A 21,381-nucleotide genomic window follows, 5' to 3' on the forward strand; every position below is an offset into this window, starting at 1 on the left:
GACAATACAAATAGGTTCCGTTGTTTATTTTAGCTGATGTGCAATAAGGTTTTGACACAGAGTATTGCACTCTCTTCCTCTTCCTCCTGTGCTTTTTAGATTTAAGGTATTTTATTTTAAAAGCCAGGGCTGTGTGAGGTCAGGTGTGTTTACCTGATCTGGCTTTTCTAAAAGCCTCAAATGATAGGTGATTCGCTAAGTACTTCATGATATTGGAAATGTGATGGATTTGGTGGCCTTAGATGGCATACTTTAATATGCAGTTGCTTGAGCTAATTAAAACTCATATTTTGGGCTTCCTTGGTGGCGCAGTGGTTGAGAGTCCGCCTGCCGATGCAGGGGACGCGGGTTCGTGCCCCGGTCCGGGAAGATCCCACATGCCGCGGAGCGGCTGGGCCCGTGAGCCATGGCCGCTGAGCCTGCATGTCTGGAGCCTGTGCTCCGCAACGGGAGAGGCCACAACAGTGAGAGGCCCGCGTACCGCAAAACAAAAACAAAAACAAAAACAACAACTCGTATTTTGAGGTGTACAAGGGTTAAATAGACAAAGCCTGTTGTAGTGGTACTTTAATAATTCTCTTTCGGTTTCAAATGTTGAAACTTTTTTTAGTTATAAATGTATTTCATGTTCCCTAGGGAAGATCAGCAGAAAAGATGGGGAAACAGACCAAAAAAAAAAGAATCAAAATACCCCTCCCTCTCATCTCCCAGAGACAACCACTGTTTATCGTCTCCTTGGTGAAAATGTTACTAAGCCTTCTCTGTGCATATACAATACAAGTCACACACCCCAACTGGAATTGCATTATATTTTTATTTTTGCAATCTGGTTTTCCTGTTTCACACTCTCACATAAATACCCCTTCCATCTTGTGGATGTCTCATCATTTATCTAATTCTTGATTTACATGTAGATGTATTTCTAACTTTTAGGTATCAACTGCTGGTGACACTTCCTCACTTAAGTCTTGGCCTCATCTGGCATCTTAACAGACAAAGTTGATAGTTGGGAATTTGATTAACTTTTTCTTTTACACCTGCATTCTAATTCTGCCGCTGCTTTTTTCGTTCGGGTTCCACACCAAACAGAGTTTGTCTGAGCCCTAAACTTCATGCTCAGCCTCAAGAGCCCGGCCACTCCATCACCCTTTACAGGAGTCTCTGGGTAAAGGAGACAGTCTTGATAGGCTTCAGTATTGGTGGGAAAGAAAGCCTGGCTGCAGAAATCGTGAAGGAATCAAAGACCTGGAAACGATGTTTATTTCCAAGGATTACAGATCATCCTTTTCTCCAGTCCTCCGTTATTACCCGTAATAGTCTCAGCGCTAATTTGGAATATGGAAGAGAATGAATCTTGAGACTGAGAAAAAGCCGGCAAGTAGAGTTCTTTAAGCCTTGGTGTTCGTTACCCATCGTGACACTCAGCAAGCCCAAGACCCAGCCTTCTCCCCACAGCTCCATTAAGTATCTTCAGCGAAAGCCTGGGGTGGGGAAAAATGATACCATTAATAATTCTGGGATTAGTGTGTACATGTCAACACAGCAGCCAGTTGTTCAGGGATAAGAAGCTTTAGAGATTTAAAAAATCTGTCGTAAGGCACGCATAGACCTTTCAGCTAAGTTTGGCAGGGCTCTCTCCTTTCCTATTTAATATCATGACCTAAAATCTCTAAAGGAACCGAAGAGTGAATAGTGCAGCCGGCCCGAAGTATTTGCCTGCAGTGTATTTATCTTTAAATGGCTGCTTTGAAGGGGGTCCACATGGCTCCTGCCAGAGGCATAATTAGCATCTTTTGCCGAGAAGGGGGAGGGGTGTGTGCCCTGGGCGGCGTGCATCAATTCTAACCATCGCTGCATTTTCTGTCACCGGTCTCGTTATTCTTAATGAGTTCTGTCTTCTTCTCTTTGTCCTGACTGTGATTATTAGCAGGTTAAAAAAGCTTAACACAGCAGAGCAGTGGCAGGTTAAATGATTCTCTTATTTATATTTTTCTCTTTATGGGGCTCTGCAAACAAGGGGATTCCCAAGGGGCATCCCTGAAAATACACATCTACACATGGTTCCTTCTTCTGACCGTGGGTGTCACAGTGCAGTGTCACAGTTCGGAGGAAAGAGAGCTATTTTGGAGGAGGAGCTCTTAGGAAAGACCCACGCTGTCAGCCGTGGCGAAGCAGTCCTTTCTGTTTTGGGACTGCTTGCCTTTTGTTTCGCAGGTCTTAGAGAATCTTCAGCGATCAGCCGTCATTCAATTGCTAATTAATTCAGCAAGCCTTTATTGAACGTTTTTTATATGCCAGACACTAGAAAACAGATTAGCAACATGAAAGCAGTATCCCTGTGGTAGGTACGATAGACCAACTAGGCAATGCCAGGGTAGAGGGTGCGCGTGTGGGACAGGAAGGGACTCTGCCCAAGGCTCTCTGGGATGGAGCTGGCTTTGTAGAAGGAGAAAGTTCTGCAGGAGCCCCTCCCAAGGCCTGGGATGGTGTTGGGCTTGTTGTTTGGAGGGCCCCTCGTTAAAGCAGGGCAGTTAGACGTGTCCGATTCTGTGGGCCCTGGGCTGGATGTTCACCGACGTTCTTCAGCTGAGAGAGGAGACATAACACGTCCAGACCCTTATTGAGTAAGATGATCTCGGCTAGAGGAAGGGCTCTCTAGCCGGAGGCTGAATGATCCTAGTGGATCTTGGGCAGATGACTTAAACCACTCTAAGTCCAAGTGTCTTCTTTTGTAAAATAGGTGTGTAGTCGGCACACAGTTGCTGTGGAGTTAAAGTCATGGGTGTGAAGCAGGCCACATGGTGCCTGATGTGGTGCCTGATGTGGTGACCATCCAGTGGACTTAACTTAGGTTTCCCAGTGAATTTAGGCAGACGAAGAGGGTATTGGAGGAGCCTTCCGTTTGCAACTGAAGAGGAATGATATAAAAGACCAGCTGAGGAGAATGCAGGTACCAGGAGAGACAGACCACCCATGGAACTCTCGCTAAAGGCATTCATTGGCTTTATTGGTAAGGAGCACATGTTCTGATAAGAGTACTGGCGTTGGGTATTGAGGAAGCCTGGGGTGATTTCGAGGTCACAGAATGAAAGGGGATTAACCTGCTATAAAGCAATTAAGTAATCCTCCAATTGCCAGGAACACTATGGCACTAGTAATGGACTTCCTTGAGCAAAATGGGAGTACTTTACATGGACTCTGGGGAGGAAGGCCTTCTTCACGGTGATGCACAGCTTTTCTTTGATGGATCCTTTGAGAGGTGTCGCATCTTAATTTTTGAGAGAGGAAACAGACAAAGTGGTGTTCTTGCCACCCTGAGGATTTCAGTGGCCACCCTCACTTTTCTCCAGATCAGACTGGCCTTATGTTCCTCATATGCTTGGTTTTCCAAGAGCCTGTATACTTGGCTTAGTTGTGCTGAGCAAGCAATTTACTTGCCAGGAGAGTTTATCGGGCTAGTTATGAAGAAATACGAAACCATCGTGTCCTTAAGCGCCAAGGAGGGGAAGGATGGATCCCCTTTAATTGCTCTGTGACCTCGATCAGTCGTTAAGACTCCAAGACATTTTGCTCAGAGGGTTGGCCCCACTCCAGACTAGCTGGCCTCCGACCAGGCTTTGCCCTCCCTGCAGATAGAGCAGCTCCCTTCTCCCTGCCAGTGGCTGCTGGCGCGGAGTCAGTATCCTTCTCACAGTTGCCTGTGGCCTCCCCCTTAGTTTCTGGAGAATCCCTTAGTATTTCTTGTCCTTTCTGAAATCCATTTAGAGAAGGTAGATGGAAGTAAGGAGAGTCCTGTTTTGTTTACAGAGCACCTTGCTGGCAGCTGACAGCACTAAAGTCATCAGGATCCGTGTCCCAAAGGCAAGGTGCCCCTTCTACCGTATTTACGTCTGATAGGATATGTGGACACTTTCGTGGTGGAGAGGGCACAGACTTAGGTGTTCTCTGGGTAGTCTCTGTGTGGCCTTGATGAAGTTAGTTTCTGACTTGTTTCCACTTCTGCTAGGTTGAGGGTGCTGTGTGGTGTGATCTGCACATTCAGTTGCTGGGAGGAGATCCAGAGACCTCATTGCATTTGACTGGATGTGTATGCGTTTGTGTACGTTTCAGGTCACAGGTGTAGACAGCCTCGTGGGAAAGACAGTAAGCAGATTATTCCAGCTTTTAATTAAATGATACTTTCTCCCATTGCTGTGGTCGGCTAGGTCGGCACGTGAGCCGACGTGTCAAGAGGGAAAGTGGTTCTCGTTGCCAAGTCCCTCATGTCAGGGCTCTTAGAACACATGCCCTGCCGTGGGGCATTTCCTAAACGTGCGGTCAGACTGGCACATCTGGGAGCACGTAACTGAAGAGGGGGACACTGAAGTGACCGTCATATCATCACTTCCTCCCTGTTCTTCTTGAAAAAAGGCTCTTATGGGCTGAAGGTTTCCAGCTCTCACAAGGCATTACTCTGCCCAAGTTCCAGAAATTCTAACTGTTGAGTTCATTTTGTGTTTCCATCCTATTTCTGTGCACCGCACTGCCCCCCTCCCCTTGTTGCCAGTTTGCTAACTTTCCCACTTAGTAAAGCAGAGAGGAAAGAAATTGCCTATGCTCTCACCTGTGGAAAGTGACAGCCTGCTTTTATAGTTTTGAGTTGTTTTTGTCACTGAAGCCATGTGTCAGCCTAATGCACTGAAGTGTGGGTGTTGACAGTGCTTTTGCATATGCTACCTCGTAGGCCTTTGGGGTCATCACAGATGTTATGTCTGAAGACATTAATCTCATTGTACAGACAAGTAAACTGAGGCTCCTGACAATGGGCACGTGACTGCCAAGCTGAGGCTTCATCCTGGACTTCTGGATTCCACGTAGAGTCCTTTTCAATGATTGGCGTCCTGTTTTTGGATAACGTGTGTATTATAAGGAAGAGCAGTTCCAGGACGGGCTTCATCGCCCAGGCCCCTCCTTATCCCATAAGGAATTAGGGGCTCCCTTGGTGTTTGGCCTTTGGCTGGCGGGCTGTTTCCCAAGCCCTGCTAAATGTGCCCCTGGTGGTGCCAGAAATGACATTAGCTGCATGTTTAAAAATTTTATTGTAATATTAACTACATTTTTTTAGGGCATGTGATATTAATTTTCTACTGATATAATAGAATCCATTTAAATCATGAATATGAATCATTTTAAAGAAAATAGCAGGTGGATATGGCACATCATCTCAGGGCCTGTGGAAGTGGGTGAGGTTTGGGAAGTCTTGGTGTAAATTCTTCTTCCCTGGTAAATTGTAAAGCCCGACCTGGAAGAGACAGAGGTCATCATTCAGTGTGTTAACAGTCGTCGCAGTCTTTCAGGGCACTTGGTGTTTACGTGCGGGGTGCCTGAGTGTTCAGGGCGAGTTCGGATGTCTGGTCTGTGAGGGTTGCTGGTGCCTGGATCAGCGCTGGTACATACACAGCGGGATGAATGGACCAAGGCAGTTGTACCCACTTTCTCCCTTGACTCTCCAGTTTCGAAGGATGGAGCTCTCTCCTCTCCTCTCACTTGGGAAATCAGTAAATAACTATCCCTTTCTCCCCCTGCCCAGGCCCTACCGGGTCACTTTGAAGTTCTGTATTTTAATTTAATATGATAGTAGGGGCTGATTGCTTTCATTCTGTTTGTGTATCCTGAAGATCAATTACAGACACGCCGAATGGAGGGAGGGGAACAGCCCAGAGGTTATTAGGTCAAGCTACAGAATTTGACTCCCCAGCTAATGCCAGCGGGCAAGGAATCCCTTTAGGGTCTTTGCAAAATAGAGCTGAGCTATGTTTAGCGTGTTAAGATAAAGAACTGGTCGGGGGAGGGAGGATAATGAGAACGAGGGCTTGTATGTGTACATGATTCATGGAGAAGAATCCAATTTTATAGAAACCACAGCCCAAATTAGAGAAGGCAAGCTTTTGGAGTAAAATGATTTCTGTTGTGGTTGTAACATACCACAGTTTGATTTTTGTCCAGATGAAAACATTTGGTTTTCACTTCAGTAAATATTGTGGAGACATTGCCAGCTAATTCTGAAAAGTAATGAAATACGGCTTTGGCAAAGCGCAGATGCATTCTGCACTCCCGATTCCACCGACTGATCCAAGTTCAGATTTTTTTTTCACGTTTGCTAATGTGCTTGAATAATCAGGAGAGAAAAATCTGCCTGCGATTTTAATAGAAAACTGTATATACTAAATACACACGTATAACTACCCGCCCCCTCATACCCTATGCAATCCTTAACGCTCTTAAAACACTAAAAGCATTTACTTTTCATTGATTCCTCCTTTAAAACGATAGAGCTTGTAAAGGAGCGAGATGGTGTGATTTTGTGTGCTCAGCAGCCCGTCTGACTTGCACGATTGGGGCTTACACCTCTGATGGGGAGAGCCCACCTGAGGACACCAGGTGTGGGGGCTGCAGAGCCCTTCCTTTCTCAGACCCCTTGTTTTCACCTCCTTCGCCTGTGTTTTGCAGCAGAGCCCTGCTGTAGAAAGGGAAGGTTATTTTCGTCCCCGTAGATCCATGCCCGTTTTTCTGAATGCTGAACCCACAATGAGCTTTTCAAAAGTTTGCCTCATCTGACATTTGGAGGGAAGACGTTTCCCTAATAAATTTTCTAGAGAGGAAGCTTACCTCTTACGTGCGAGAATCTATAAGGTGCCAACTATTCTTAACGAAAAATTCTAAAAACACGTATAGTCTTCTGTTTTCAGATATGAAATGTTAATTTAACTTTCTGTTCACACGGCCTCAATTTGATTATCTGATATTCCTGTTCACCCATTTTATACTGAAGAATGTGGGATAATTTACACCAGTGATGAACAGCACAGACTTCTGGTTGATTTTAGGGCTTCAAAATATCCTTTCCTTCATCTTTTTCTTTTTTTGTGTGTGTCTAGCAGATTCCTCCTCCTCTAAACTTATTTGTGAATTAGATAATTGAGCTTGTAGCCAGGCTAAGAAGAAATAAATATGCCCTATGTGAAGGTCTTGACTAGTTTGGCTTCTCAGATGCTTTTGGTTTTCTTTTATGTGTTTGAGGTTCTTCTTTGGCTTTTCTCTAGGTATTACCAGACAACAGTCAGTGTTTCTCCGTCACCTTGATTATGAAATGTGAGGTGATCTTACTGGTTTTGTGTCAATAAGAAAGAAAGAAGCCGTTTTTGCTGCCTTTCCCCTCGTGCCGTGCTTTCTCCTGATCTGGAATGTTGGCTTGGCCTCTCCGTGGCTTTGCAGATGGACATGTCAGCGGGGTCTTAGAGGGATTTCCAGTAGCTACATGGTGACAGAGCTTTGGAATATGCAGCATTGTACTCTGTTGGATTTAGTCTTTTCTCCTTGCTTCAGTTTGACTACAAGGTTAATGAGAGGTACAGGTATGCAGGTCCCCAGTAAAATTCTGGAGGTCTGGTTTTTCTGGGGGAGAAGGCTGTAGTTGATGAGGCCACTACTGCGGGGCAGGTTATAGATTGGCAGTGGCTTCTTGAACAAAGCCTGGAGAATAGTAAGGCCATACCCAGGCTTGGGGAGAGTGCTGTCCATGATGAGTGGCACCTGCGGAGGGGAGAACTGGCACAAGCCTAATATTTGAACCAAGGGCATCTTGCCTCTGTTAGTAATTAACTGACCTCTCCGCCTGAGGATCCTTATTATTGAGCATCGGTCCTTTTCCTCCACTTCTCCCCTCTCCCTTCTTTGTACGAGCCTCTCCATTCCCCATCTGGCTTGAGAATCTTCATGGCCTTTTATTTTGTTGATGCTTGATCTTCAGGTCCAGACCAACATGTCAGTCATCTGATGAGAACCCAAGTCACCTTTCAGGGTGAAAGCATTCTGCTTTTATCCCCTGTGCCTCCATCCTTAGAGAAATTGTGTCCTTTCCCACTTCTGACTGCAGAGCCAGTCCCGTCAGAAAGATTTTGTATTATTATAAGTTTTGGTTTGAGAGTGAGTCCCTCAGGAAACACACACCTCTACCTCCCCTTTTACTAGTCTTCTGTTTTCTGTTTCACTTTTCTCTTAGCCTCTGTCTTTTAGAATATGTAACAGGTTCCATCACTTTGTTTGTATTTGCTGAGAAGCTGTTTAAAGAAATGGATTCATGGGACTTCCCTGGTGGTCCAGTGGTAAGGAATCAGCCTTACAGTGCAGGGGACTCTGGTTCGATCCTTGGTCGGGGAACTAACATCCCACATGCCGCGGGGCAGCTAAGCCCGCGGGCCACAACTCCTGAGCTCGCAAGCCTCAACTAGAGCCCGCAGTGCCACAAACTACAGAGGCCATGCGATCTGGAACCCATGCGCCACAGCTAGAGAGAAGCCCGCGCGCCGCAACAAAAGATCCCACATGCCTCAACGAAGATCCTGTGTGCCGCAGCTAAGACCCAGCGCAGCCAAAAATAAATAAGTAATAAGTAAATCTATATTAAAAAGTGGATCATAAGATTGGTTGTTTTCTGCTTTTGTTGAAGAAATTACCCCATATGCTGTCTTTAAGATGTTAATGAAACTTGGATTCTGAACTGAGCTCCTAACATCCCCTCCATTTTAGTTCTTTGGAACATAAATTTAATGTTGACCCCATTCTCAGAATCTTGAATGTAAGGAATGTGATGCTTTATACATTGGGTTTGAGTTTCAAAAACTCCTCAACAGATTCTGTAGGTGGCAGTTAATTATTTCTCATGTGTTTCATGTAGATTTTACCTGATTCTGTTTGAAACATAGATTTACTTTCCCCCTTTTGAAGTTACTCCCAAATGGCCTCTGTTGCAGTTTATTGCCTTTTCTCCTGAGGTGGGGGGCGGGGCGGGAAAGAGGAAGGTGAAGAGGGTAATGGCTTACTTCCTGGAATTATAGCCTTTAATCCTGCTTCCCTCCGACAGAGGGCAGAGAGGGCTGTGGAAGTTACTGCAGGGTCTACACGAAAACCTGCTCTTCACAGTACTAACCCATTTTCTGATTTCAGCCGCTGGTCAGTGCATCCATGATAGTGTGTAGGAAGGTTCTTCTTTAAAGGAAGTTAGATGTGAATATTTTGATCTCGAAGGAACTTGAAGAGATTTATTTATTTAACCTTCTCATTCTACTGAAGAGGGAAATGTAATGGCTGAGCCTGTAACTTCCGGGTGTTGAGTCCCCAGCTCTGTCTGTCTGGCAGCATGTAGTGTGTTACCTTGTATCATGTTACATGCTAGAATGAGTTGGAGTTTATGGTAAATTTCCTTTTCTCTCTTTTTTTTCTCTCTTTTTTTTTTTTTTTTTTTAACTCAGAACCTCTTTTGAGTGCTGAAATAAGGTTTCTCCTGCTTTTTCTTAAGTACTTAAAAAGTTAGATTTAGGAAAGGGTCTAACGGTAGGGGTATATTTGGCTGTGGAGGTACTTATGTATATCTGTGTGGATGGTAAGTTCCAACTGAAAACTTTGAAGAAGGAAGCTAATAAGGGTGGTGTCTCCTCTTTTTCTATTCAGTCTTGTACCAATTGTAAAACCACTTAGTACAAGGGTAAATATATTGTTCCAGTGGAAATACGGCCAGATATCCTCCTTCTTCTTTTTTTTTTGAAAAACTTCATCTCTGACTTCTATTTGATTAGACGATTTTCCCCAAAGCCTGTGTCAGACCTTCCTTCTGTTGCGAGCCTGCTTCTAATTGGAAGTGATCAAAGGGGAGAAAACAAAGGAAATGGCTTTTGTCAGAGTGTATCCAATTCTGTTATCCACAGAATTTTTGTCACATACATCCCTTTGGAGTTTCATTTCCGTTCAGTGGTGTGACCCACATAACTTGTAGGGTTTTGAGTATTGGTAGGTCATTGATGACAGCAAGAGGAAGGTAGTGTCTTTGCCCTTGTGTTTCTGGGAGCTGGGCGGTTTGGGTTTCCCACTTGAGTGCCGTGATACCACTCAGTCATGTCCGTCTCCTTGTTAGAACACGCAGCCCCGCAGTTGGACAGGAATGGTTTAAACCATTGTGGTTGAAGTCTGAGATCCCCATTTGGGAAGGAGCGCAAATCTGGTTCCTTGAATCTTGACTGGTGTTCCTGGAGTGTTAGCTGATTCACAGGAGACTGTCGAGAAGAAATTAACTTCACATTTATTAGTTCTTCCGTTACTTGATAGTAGCTCTCCTCAAGATACCTAGTGGGAAAGAAGATTTGACGTGGGGCCAGAAATTAACTCAGGGGCTTAAAAAATTTTTGATCAGTTAATCAATTAATTTGAGGGATTTTGAACAGCCTTCGGTCCCAAACAGTATACCAAGTAATTGACAGATCTCCTTCTGAAAATTCCTGATTTGATAAAGAAGAACTGTATTGTGCTTCTTTGTAACATTGAGCTTATTTTCTGGTGTGTTTGTTCTGTCTTATGTTCAGAAACAAAACCATTTGGGGATGAGGAGGTTAAGGTGTGAAAGGAGTAAGGGATGTGTATGAAGAGGGTTTTTTATTTTTTTAAACCAGCCTTTCAGTTAGTGTTATGCAGGAATTTATTTTAATAATCTTACATGCTGTTAACCTGATCATCATATCAAAGTAGCTTCGACATATATTGTGGTTTTTGGGAACCCATCCCTGTCATTCACCCCATATGAATAGGAGATAGTTGCCTTCTATAAGGAAATGTCATATTTTGTTTTCACTACTTGCTTCTGATTGTCTCTTCTTTCATTTTAAATTCGTTAGCTCAGATTCATACTTTTTAAGTCTAGAAAGTTAAAGACACAACCCAGAATAGTCTCTTGTCCTTGACGCCGTGGGTAGATTTAAAAAAAAAAAATTTTATTAATTTTTCTTGCTCAGTTCAGTCCTTGGTGGTTTTTTCCTTCCCTTCTTAGGAACTATTCAAATGAGATTTTTAAAATTTTCCTTTGTCATGTTTGGTGAATGGCATCATCCCCCAGCTGGGGGATTTTGCTTGAAATCTGTTAAAAGGACACAGATGGAGTTATATTTCCCGGGGCATGTTTGAAAAATAAATTAAAAATGGCAGTAGAGATAAATAGCTTTGTTTATCTGCTCAGTCATGAGGATTTCAGTTTGTAACTTAACGAATGGCTCCATTTGAAGTGCGCCTCTGGAAGGGGTGAGGATCCAGGCCTGTGTTTATGCACCTTCTTTTAAACCCACTAGGTTCTCCTGCGCTGCCCAACAGCATGGTATATTTCGGAAGCTCTCAGGACGAGGAGGACGTCGAGGAGGAAGATGATGAGACAGAAGACGTCAAAACAGCCACCAACAATGCTTCATCTTCATGCCAGTCGACCCCCAGGAAAGGAAAAGCCCACAAGCATGTTCACAATGGACATGGTAGGCCCGCTGTTGAATTTGGGTTAAAAAAGCTAAAATCCAAAGCTTTGGGTGAAACGTAGAATCGATCCTATGTTGAGAAGATGAAGGCTGCGGAGCTGGTGGCGAAGCTAGTTTTGGATGCTTCTTTAAGTACCAGGCACTTAGCAGTCATTGGTGTAACACAGTCCAATCAAGTGTGTCCTAGACAAATAAATTGTTAAGATGAGGATACATGTTCTTACGTTTGCGGAGCTGATGATAAATTCCATAAGAGCGGCAGACGTAGGAACTGGAAGAGGAAGACGTCACATCTAAACAGAGATGGTCAAGATGATTTTGTGAAGACGCTGTTGTGATCAACTTACTGTTGTGATTTTAGCAGGCAGAGATAGTGAAGAAAGGAAAGTGTTACCCAGTATGTGAAATCAAGTACATGCATATGTATTGTGAACTAGACTGATTTTTTTCCCCCCTCGACTGTTAACATTGTGGGGGAGGACACGTAGCCCACAAAACAGGAACAAAAGCGTTGAATGTGAGAGAGAAAAGTATAAATAAGTTGGCTGTGGAGAGTGCTCAGTGGTTTTTCAACAGGGAGGTGACTTAATTGGAGTTACATTCTGAAAAGATTAAGTTGGCATCAATTAAGAGGATTTCATAAAGGGAAATGATTTAAAGAAGAGGAAACACATTGACAGGCTGTAATTGTAGGCAATTACCTGGCCAAAGGTAACGAGGGACTAAAAGGTGATCATGGCAATGTAACTCGGAGGATATAAGTACAAAAATGTGTGGGTAGATAAAGAAATACTGCAGGGAGTAGGATTGAGAGAACTTGATGAGTAATTGGATTAGCATGGGGTGGGGGGAAGGAAGTAAGAAAAGATGAAAGAAAAGGAGAGTGGAGCAAAGAGCATAAGGTTGGGAGAGGTGATGGCCGTTTTCTGTGAGTTCTTAACCAGATTCTTTGCTCGAGATCATACTTCCATTGGGACTCACAGAGACCCTAGAAGGTCGAGCATCCCCGTCTACAAATGGCAGAAAACCAGTGCTGCCAGTAAGTGATTGAGGCAGAGGAAAGCTTCTCATTTTTCTTCCTCCACGGCTGTGCACTGAACTACTCCTTGTCTTTCTGGATCCAATGGGAAGTAGAGATGCAGGGCCAGCATCGCTTAGATGTGACAGGAATCTGTCTCGCCTGCACCACTGTTGGGCATTTTTGCCTTGTCAGCTGAGTGATTATTCATCTGTCCTGCGTCTTGCTTGCTTAGGGCTGTGTTTAGGGGGTGCAGAGACATGACAAAATGTGAGTTCAGGACCTGACGTTTGTCGGGGAGATGAGGTTAATAATCTCAGTGCGTAACTCAGTATTTCTCAGCCTCCGCCTCTTCATCTGTAAGGTAGGGATTAAGTGAAGTGTTTGTGTAGCCTCTGTTAGCTGTGTGTGTAGACATGTTCATAGTTAAGGGGTGGCTTCTCTAATTTCCTTTTAGTGGGTGGTCTTTCAGAAATACCCTTCGTGAGAGGGTGGATCGAGGGCTGTTTTCCATGAATGACAGTAAAAATATGAGCGTTTTCAGGATGGGTTCATCTACGTTTTCTCTTTTGATTCCATCTACTTACTCTACAGCAGAGTCATGGGGAGGTGGTCAGGGCAGGAGGTGTTTCTCGCTTTACAGTTGAAGAAATGGAAGGTCTGATGTCTTGCACCCGTCACCCAAAGTGGCAGATTGCAGTCAAGGTTTTTGAAATGCCCCCCGCGCTAGACACTACTCTATTGTAAGGGCGAGCATGTGAGCAGGTGTGCTTTGCGATGGGTCCAGCCTGTGCTGTGATGGTGGAGCTACCACTCTCATCTGGTCGACAGCAGCAAAGAGCCAGTGCCACAGGCCATGGCCTGGGAGACACAGCTCTGCGTGGGTCTCCAGTTGTGCTGTTGCCACATGGCTTTCATGTCTTTGGAGGTTTCATGGCTTTAAGAACCCAAAGGATGGCAGTGCTTGCTTCTCTGCGAGGCCAGTGGAAGGACTGGGCTGAAGCCAGCTCGGAAATGCACAAGCCGTCGGGAAAGCTTCCCCAGTTTTGAGTGACCCAGAGGACGATGAGAGCTTTGTTGAAAAAGAGAAGTCAGCTTCGGAGGAGGCCAGGTTCTGCCTCAGATTCGGTACTTCAGAAAAACACTGAGTTCTCAACACCTAGTTAGCCGAGCTTACTTACCTGTCCTGTTCTGCATCCTCTGTGATGTGAAGAAGGCCGATGACAAGGAAGCAAACTGCCACCAGCAGGTTATTAAAGCAAGACTTAGTGACACTGGGGAGTAAGGCCCCCCCGGCAGGAGGGCGTAAGGAGATTCCTGAAGGTACTGTCCTCAGCAGCAGAGATTAGAGGGCCATCACCCAAAAGTGGTAAAACGAAAATGTAATAATCTTTGAAAACTGAACATTTAGCTGTGAAATAGTGTTCCTTTCCCAGCCATTTCTAGATAATTGAAATTACACCGTAACACCAAATTGCATAACACACACGTTTGTTCCCCCCACCCCCACCCCCATTCTGTTCCCATAAAGGTCTTTATCAGCATCAGCTAGTCATCAGGAGCTTTGTTTCCTGCCCCTTTTAAGGCTTAATTAGCTGTGCCTTGCTGGGTAGGCATTTAATTTCTCTGGTTGTTAATTTCCTCTTCTATGAAACAAGCAGGATAGTGTAGATGGTCATTCATTTGTTCCTTCATTTATATCCCGGAATGAAGAAATAGTTACTGCGTGTGTCTCGGGTACAGGAATCGTTACCATTGAGATCTGTTATGGTGGACGGTGGGCATTGCTGCGTGTTAAAGGGAAGGGCTTTTCCAGGATGACCTGATTAGCTGGGTGAAGATCCCTAACTAAAATTCTATTCCTGGAATCCATTTCTTTCCTCCCTGAGACATTAGTACCATTTTCAGATTAAAAACATTTATATCCCACCCTGATTTCATCTCCTTCTCATTCCCATCTATACTATATCTTCTTGTCCCTATTATGACCCACAGGAAACTTGGTACCCTGTTGTCTCCCGCAGAGTATGAGTTGCAGAATGGCAGCAGTGAACCCCAGGACTCTAGTGGTTTTCACAAGAATCCTCCAAGCAGTCAGGCTGGGATCCCTGAGAACTCTGTTTCCGTGATTAACAAACACAGATCAAACAGTGGCAGAATTCCCGTGGCAGCTTGCACTTGTCTTTCCTGCTTTGTTTTTACTGAGACCCTTTTCTTTGTAAATACAGAGCAGAATTTCTTGAAATTCCTTGTAATGGGATTTCATCTCGGGTACCTATCAGTTATAAAAGCGGATAATTGTTTAAACGTGACATCTGTCAACAGAATGAAACAGATATTCCTAAAGAGGGTTCACTTGTAATAGAACGTTCTCTGCGGGAGTACAGAAGGTGTTTACCTGGTCTGTTGGCATGGCATTGGGCCAGTGGCTTTATCGGTAAAGAAAGCAGATAGATGGTCGCTGATTATGTATATGAGGAAGCTGCTTGGGCTCACCCAGAACCAGCCCTGACTGACTTCGTTTCTTCTGTCTGGGGTTCAGAGGGGGCCTCCTTCAGGTTCAGAAAACTGAACTTCTGCAGTTCAGGTTCAGAGAGCACCTGCAGAGCCCCAAGCTTGATCAGATTTGCAAGGCGCTGACGACTGCTTGCTTCCCAGTGAGCAGAGGCCGGTGTCAGAGGGCTCCTGAGCCATGAGGCCGACCACTTGGGCTTGCCGCTCCCCAGGATGGATGAGAGGGCCCTGTGGTGTGACACCTGTGCCACAGGGAGGCCGGGGATGCTCTTGTCCTCCTTCATGTGGCCCTCCCACGCCTCGGCCCCCTCTCCCTGATTTGAGAGGGCACTTGGTGAACATGAGCTAAGAATCATTCTGGAGAGTAAAGTAAGTTCTCTGACTGCATGGGAAGAAAAGGCGGGGTACAGTTCGTGAATGAGATGAGGGCGTTCCTTTTCCCAGCCCTTGCCTTAGTTTTTGATTGACGGATTGATTGATACTTGCCTCAGTTTTAACTCCCTCATTTTCCAAAAAGTAAAATCTACAGACAGATCATCTCCGTTTCCTTCTGATTTTGGACTCAGGGGAACAGTGTACCAAGTGTGAAAATAGATTTTCTAACAGGGAAAACCTGGATGAGGCCATAATCACCACGTGGTCAAGCAGGTCCTCAGAATTGCGGAATTTTTCCACGTGAGAGAGTGGAGAAGCAAGCTGCCTTTGGGCTCTTCTCCCTGACACAGGATTTCTCTGGTCCAGCGGTGCTTGCCCCCGCTTCGTATGCTGGAGATGCCGAGGAGTGTCGGGAAATGCAGCAGCATCTGCACCTCCCCCGGGCGCAGCACCCTTACTGAAATGTGGGGAAATAAATGCACAGAAAACAAAATGGGGAAAACTAACTCTTTATTACGGGGTAGCTTTGGCCCCAAACCCTGATTTGGCGGCAGGTCCAGAGTTTTATTTAGGCTGTGTTGGTTTGAAGAAACGAGAACCCAAGCTGCCGATGGTGTCCTGCTTTATCTTGTTTCTCCCCTAAACTTGAACCCCAGTGAAGTAGCAGGTTCCCTACAGAGCAGGAGTGGAGCTAGTGGGAGCTGATGCCAGGAGAGAATGCTCGCTCCCCCTGCCCTCCCCGTAGGTGTCTAATGGGGCCTGGCTGGGGCAGTGCTCAACTTCCCAGGGATAGGAGCCCTGACCCCAGTAGTCCCCTGGCAGAGCCTGGTGACCCCAGGCACATGTTTAGTTGCGCAAACATTGCAGAGGACTCAGATGTTCTCATTTATAACCCACTGCGCATCCTAAGGGAAATGGATGTGTTTATTAAAATGCATAATCTGAAATGACAAGGATGGCATCACATGTGCTTTTGACCTTGCCTCAACACTCAAGGGTTACGGTAACAGTGCCTCCAGCGGCTTCCATTTCGATGGCTCTTCAGAGTTTCCAGAATGTGCTTCAGTATACAGAACCTCAAATGATCCTAACAGTAGAGCCCTTAGCTAATCTCTGTATTTGGCCATCAAACAACACAATCAAAACGTGGCTCTTGTATTTGTGTTACAAGTTGATATTTGAAGTGGCTCGGTTTTTGAGAAGTTCTCATCGTTGGTAATTGTTTTTCAGCAGGGTAAGTGAGGTAGGGTAGAGGAATTAATGCTTTTGTCTGGAATGATGCTGGCTTTGGTTTTTCCTAGGTGGTGAGGCATTCCTTAGCCTTTGCACAGGAGAACTCAGTGAGGGTGGGTTGTTCCCATCAGCCCCACGTTGTATATTCTCCACATGCTTGTTTTGCACTTAATGAAAAGTGGAAGGAATAGCAGAGACCACTGTTTCTTTGTGTGCTCCTCTGTTTCTGAAGAAGGACATTTCTCACAAGTCTTTTTTTTTTTTTTCCCACAAGTGTTTTTTAAACAACATGTTATCGGACTCCCAGCTGGAATAATTTCATTGCTTTTGGATTGACATGGTGGTGGTGGGGGAGTTGTGTAAGGGCTGAAAAGCGGTTGCTTGGGTGACTTCACCCCATTTCTGTCCTGTAATTGCCTTTGAGGTGCATTCAACAGCCCTTCTGTCTGGGCGGTGGAGGGGTGGGTTGTGTGGGCAGAGCCAGGGTCCCCCCATGTGCCACGGGGAGATGCTCTCCAGCTGAGGAATGCTTTTTTCTTTTACCTTCCACCCCTCTTCCATTTGGGGCCACTTGACCTAGTGGTTGAGATCAGGACACTGATGCTTGTCTGACCGTATGTGGTTGCAACTTCGGGCAGTTTTAGTTTTCTTATCTTTAAAGAGGTAGTAGGAGTGCTTTTTCATAGGTTTTTATTTTATTTTTAATTAATCAATTAATTAGTGGCCGCGTTGGGTCTTCGTTGCTGTGCGCGGGCGTTCTCTAGTTGTGGCGAGCGGGGGCTACTCTTCATTGCGGTGGCTTCTCGTTACGGAGCACGGGCTCTAGGCACGCAGGCTTCAGTTGTTGTAGCACACGGGCTCTAGATCTCGAGCTCAGTAGTTGTGGCTCGCGGGCTCTAGATCTCAGGCTCAGTAGTTGTGGCGAACGGGCTTAGTCGCTCCATGGCATGTGGGATCTTCCCGGACCAGGGCTCAAAGCCGTGCCCCCAGCATTGGCAGGCGGATTCTTAACCACTGCACCACCAGCGAAGTCCTTTCATAGGTTTTTGTGACTGGCAAGTGAGTCAATATAGGTTTTATTCCGATGTGGTAGAGAACACTGTATTGGCTGTTAACTCCACGTGTGAGTGAGAAGATCTTGAAGTCTAGAACAACCTTGCAGTTGATAAGAGAAACCTGGAAAGTTAGTACGTTTCAAATACCTGGCACGCAGTGAGGGCTGCCCGAGGGGGCTGCTGTTAGCACTGTGACGTTACTGACCGCATCTGAGGGAGTTGCTCCGAGTGTGGTAGATGGTCGCCGGTGACACCCGTCCACCAGTATGACCAGCCCGTCCCTGTTTCTTTTCATCTTGCTGAAGCGTTTGCTCTCTCGGTCCACGCGGGACCTTGGGGATATACACACACATCTAGGACTGCTCTGGCCCCTGGTAGTTTGGTGTGCGGACGGACACCTGGCTTTTCCATTAGGGTTCAGGAGTGGGTAGGGATGGCGTTTCATTTGGGGGTGATGAAAACATTTTAAACTTGTATTTTTGTGGTGATGGTTGCACAACTCTGTGAATATGCCAGAATCCACTGGATGGTCCGCCTTGAATGAGTGGATCACGTGCTATGTGAATAATAGCTTACTGAAGAGAACACAAGTCTGTTAGTAATGAGTGAGTGACAGAGGCACTCAGCACAGCGCCTGGTGCTTGACTGAGTTCTCAGAAAGGGGGTGCTGGCTACTGTCCTGTTGCTGGCCTCAGGCCCCATGACTCTTCTAAAGAACTGTGATACTCTGCAGTTCTGAAGAAATTAACGATTTTCAGAATCTTCAAACAATTTTGTTGTCCATACTTGCCTGGGATGCGTTTATATCATACATATTATAAATTGAATCGCTGAGCTGTTTACCCAGCTGCTCAGTGTTTAGTATTTCCAGCTAAATTCATCTGGCTTGTCTTAAGGGGACATTTTAGTCACTTGGGAAGTTGTGCTGTTCCCAGAGACTATACAGTGTGAGTATAGGATTTCCAAAAGTCATTCCTTTCCTGGCTGGGGGGGTTGGTGTGGTACCATAGCAGATCTACAGAATTTATTTGGAGAACCTTGAAAACAGTCCTTATTACAATGCAGATATTTCTGTATTTGGTTTTCTGTACTAATATTTTTATTCTGCAAATAACCAATTCTTCTATAACTTGTAGAGTGGCTGTGTACATGGAGTGCCTTCCAGTTTAGCTCTTGTGCACACATCCAAGGTGTCTCTCTCCCCCGGTTTGTTGTGAATAGTCAGAGCTTCCTTGTTCAGATCCGAAGGTGGGCTAGAGTCTTGCCATTCACTTCGGAAGTGGTTGGCCTTTTAGAATTCATGTCCTTGAACGCAGGGCTCTATGAAACCCTGAGCTACAAAATCAGTTCATTCATTTGCTCTTCCAGAGTTGATGCTTGTCTCCCTCTGAGTATAACCCATAGTTCTCTGCTCTGTCTTATTTCTGGAGGGTGAGAAAGTATGAGATTCCTCTTGGACCACTGCCCACCCTCCCAACAGGCCCTCAGCCCAGGCAGTCAGTCCTCTGTCCCTGCCATGGCATGTTGGAGAATGCAAGAGCCATGGAGCCACCTGAATTGCGGACAGGCAGGGGGTCAGGCACCATCTGGCCATCCGTCTTGTCCTTTCCTTGGCTCCTTTGGGGGCCAAGGGGGCCAAGAAACCATTTTTCAATGACAGAAGCCATTCATTTGGATTGATGGTCTTTCTGATGCCCTGATCTTTGTATTCTCATAAAGGTCATGTGCCATTTTCACACTTTGGTGTCTGCAGTTATTAGGATCCTATGTAAGAAACGTGTTTAATTGGCAAATCTGTCTAACTCTGTCAGGTACATTACATCAGTATCCATAATGTATTCACATTTCTAGATCTTGGAACCCTGGTAATAACCAAGTTTTTTGACAGGAAAAACATTGTATGACTTACAGATTCAGGTTCTTACAAAGAGAAGAAAATCCAATTTGCTTTAAAACTTCTTTTCAAGAGATTTGTTTCCTGTTACACACGTAACCGAAGTGATAAGATTTCACTGAGTGGAAATTCCAGAGGGCTTTCGCAAATTCCGTGTAAACCAGTAGAACTTGCTTGTGATACTGGCGCAGGGTGCTTGGAGGCCTCTGTAGGTTTCAGCCCTTGCTGTGGGCTCCCAGCGTGAGTGAGATCCTCATGGGGCTTATGCTGACCTACAAGTCCTGGCTTTCTCTACCTTGACACGTGATTGCTGGAGCTAAGTCAGTGGAGCCGTTTTTACCCAGGGCAAACTGGGTTACAGCACTCAACACAGGCGGCATTAAAACCCTTTTGAACTGTTGGCACAGGTTGGCAGACACATTCCATTGTTTTCAGACAATAGTGACTCAAAGTTGAACTGGCTCCAGGGAGCAAGTGCGGCTTTTGTACAGTAACAAGGATTCCGTGCCAGCCGATTGATGGAGTCTGTCTTCCCCGAGTCAGGACGCCTTGTAATGACACGAAGCTTACATTTAAATATCTGGCTGCAGATCAGAAACGTGGCGTGCTTCTCTTTGCCTTTCCGTAGCACAGTCTTCTCTATTAACAGCGATTCTTTTTTTGTCCCTTCGATTTGTTTTGGGGGTGGGACGGGTCTTATTTTAGGTAATTTGGGGGTTAGTCCCACGTTCAGCTTCCTGCTTCTTCTTTCCTCCTGTGCATCGTGTGTCTGCTGGCAGACCTTCCGGCCCAGCTTTCGGTAATGGCTCTTGTATTTCTCCTTCAAGGTGAAGGTTAGATGTGCTGGGTCATCTCAGGATATCATAGGACTTTTGCCAGATGCCAAGAAAGGAGTCCTCTTTCCTGCTCACCTAATAAAAGACTTGCTGTCATTCAGATGAGGTGCCTTTGGCAGCACAAATAATTATCACGATTGGGGCACCTGGCTCTGGCAGGGGAAGGGGGCAGGCAGAAGTGCTGCTGCTGACCTGTGCGCTCTGTTGAGAGGGAGTGACTGTTTGCACATGTGGGTCTTTGCTGTTACAGCAGGCGCTTTTAAGAAGATCCAACTTGCTTATATTTGCACAGCTCCTTTCTCTGAAGACCGGATAGCATTTTACATACTTTATTTTGAATACTTTAGCGATTCCTGGAGGGCAGATAAGGGCAGGCAGCTGGTTTGTTTTGTAGTTGTGGGAATTCAGGCATAGATGTGTTTGGACCTGGTGGCTAGAAATCGCAACCAAACTATCCCTGTCCCTCCAAGAGGTTGTGTATGGAGTGAGGGTTTTAAAGACCTTATGATCAGCGTTTTATCGACTGCCTTGTGGATCCCCCAGGAATCTCGTCCGGATCTGTGTGGACAGAGTCAGGTGGGGGAACACCGTTTAGTACAGACTCTGGAGCTGTAGACGTGAGTTCCTTCTTGGAAAGCATCGCTTTCCACCTTACAGATGATCGCGGGATTTTGTTGGTGAAGATGTTTCTAAAGTGCCTTCTTGCCCGTTTCTTTTTCATCCCTTTCTGGGAGCAAACCTTACCTTCTGAAGTGACCCTAAGTCAGAATACCAGCCTTTGGATTTAAAGGTTTTGCTTGCTGTGGTGTGGAAACCCTTGTCTACAGACCATTTAACTTTCAGAGTATGTATATACAAATCAATATATTTGTCTCTGTTCATTAATGCAGAGGTGTTTGTATCTGAGTACAAAACAATTTCCTAATATGGTTCACCGTGATAAATGCTTTTTTCCTCTCCTTAAAGAGATGAGTCCAATTATTTCTTTTAATTGGAGACAGTGTGTGTGTGTCCTCTGTACATCTCGAACTTTCTGTCTCTTATGTTCACAGGGTTTAGGCTTTTCCTGTGAGAGTGAATATTTTTTCCTTTCCCCTTCTCTCCTCTTCTGGAGAATCTTACAAATTAA

At 45.4% G+C, this 21,381-nt stretch overlaps 1 protein-coding gene across 8 annotated transcripts in view; it reads left to right on the forward strand.

The window, feature by feature from the left end:
- Positions 1-21,381, forward strand: part of JARID2 (jumonji and AT-rich interaction domain containing 2) — a 243,175-nt gene that overhangs the window by 183,742 nt on the left and 38,052 nt on the right. For all 8 annotated transcript variants that reach the window (XM_027128412.1, XM_027128411.1, XM_027128413.1 and 5 more), the window contains one exon: positions 11,151-11,327. In XM_027128412.1, the coding sequence (XP_026984213.1) occupies positions 11,151-11,327 (177 nt within the window). The remainder of the gene's footprint in view (positions 1-11,150; positions 11,328-21,381) is intronic.

This window comes from Aethalodelphis obliquidens, unplaced genomic scaffold (genome assembly GCF_003676395.1).
Source record: "Aethalodelphis obliquidens isolate GAN/ISIS:26980383/991018 unplaced genomic scaffold, ASM367639v1 scaffold34, whole genome shotgun sequence".
Taxonomy (NCBI): Eukaryota; Metazoa; Chordata; class Mammalia; order Artiodactyla; family Delphinidae; genus Aethalodelphis; species Aethalodelphis obliquidens.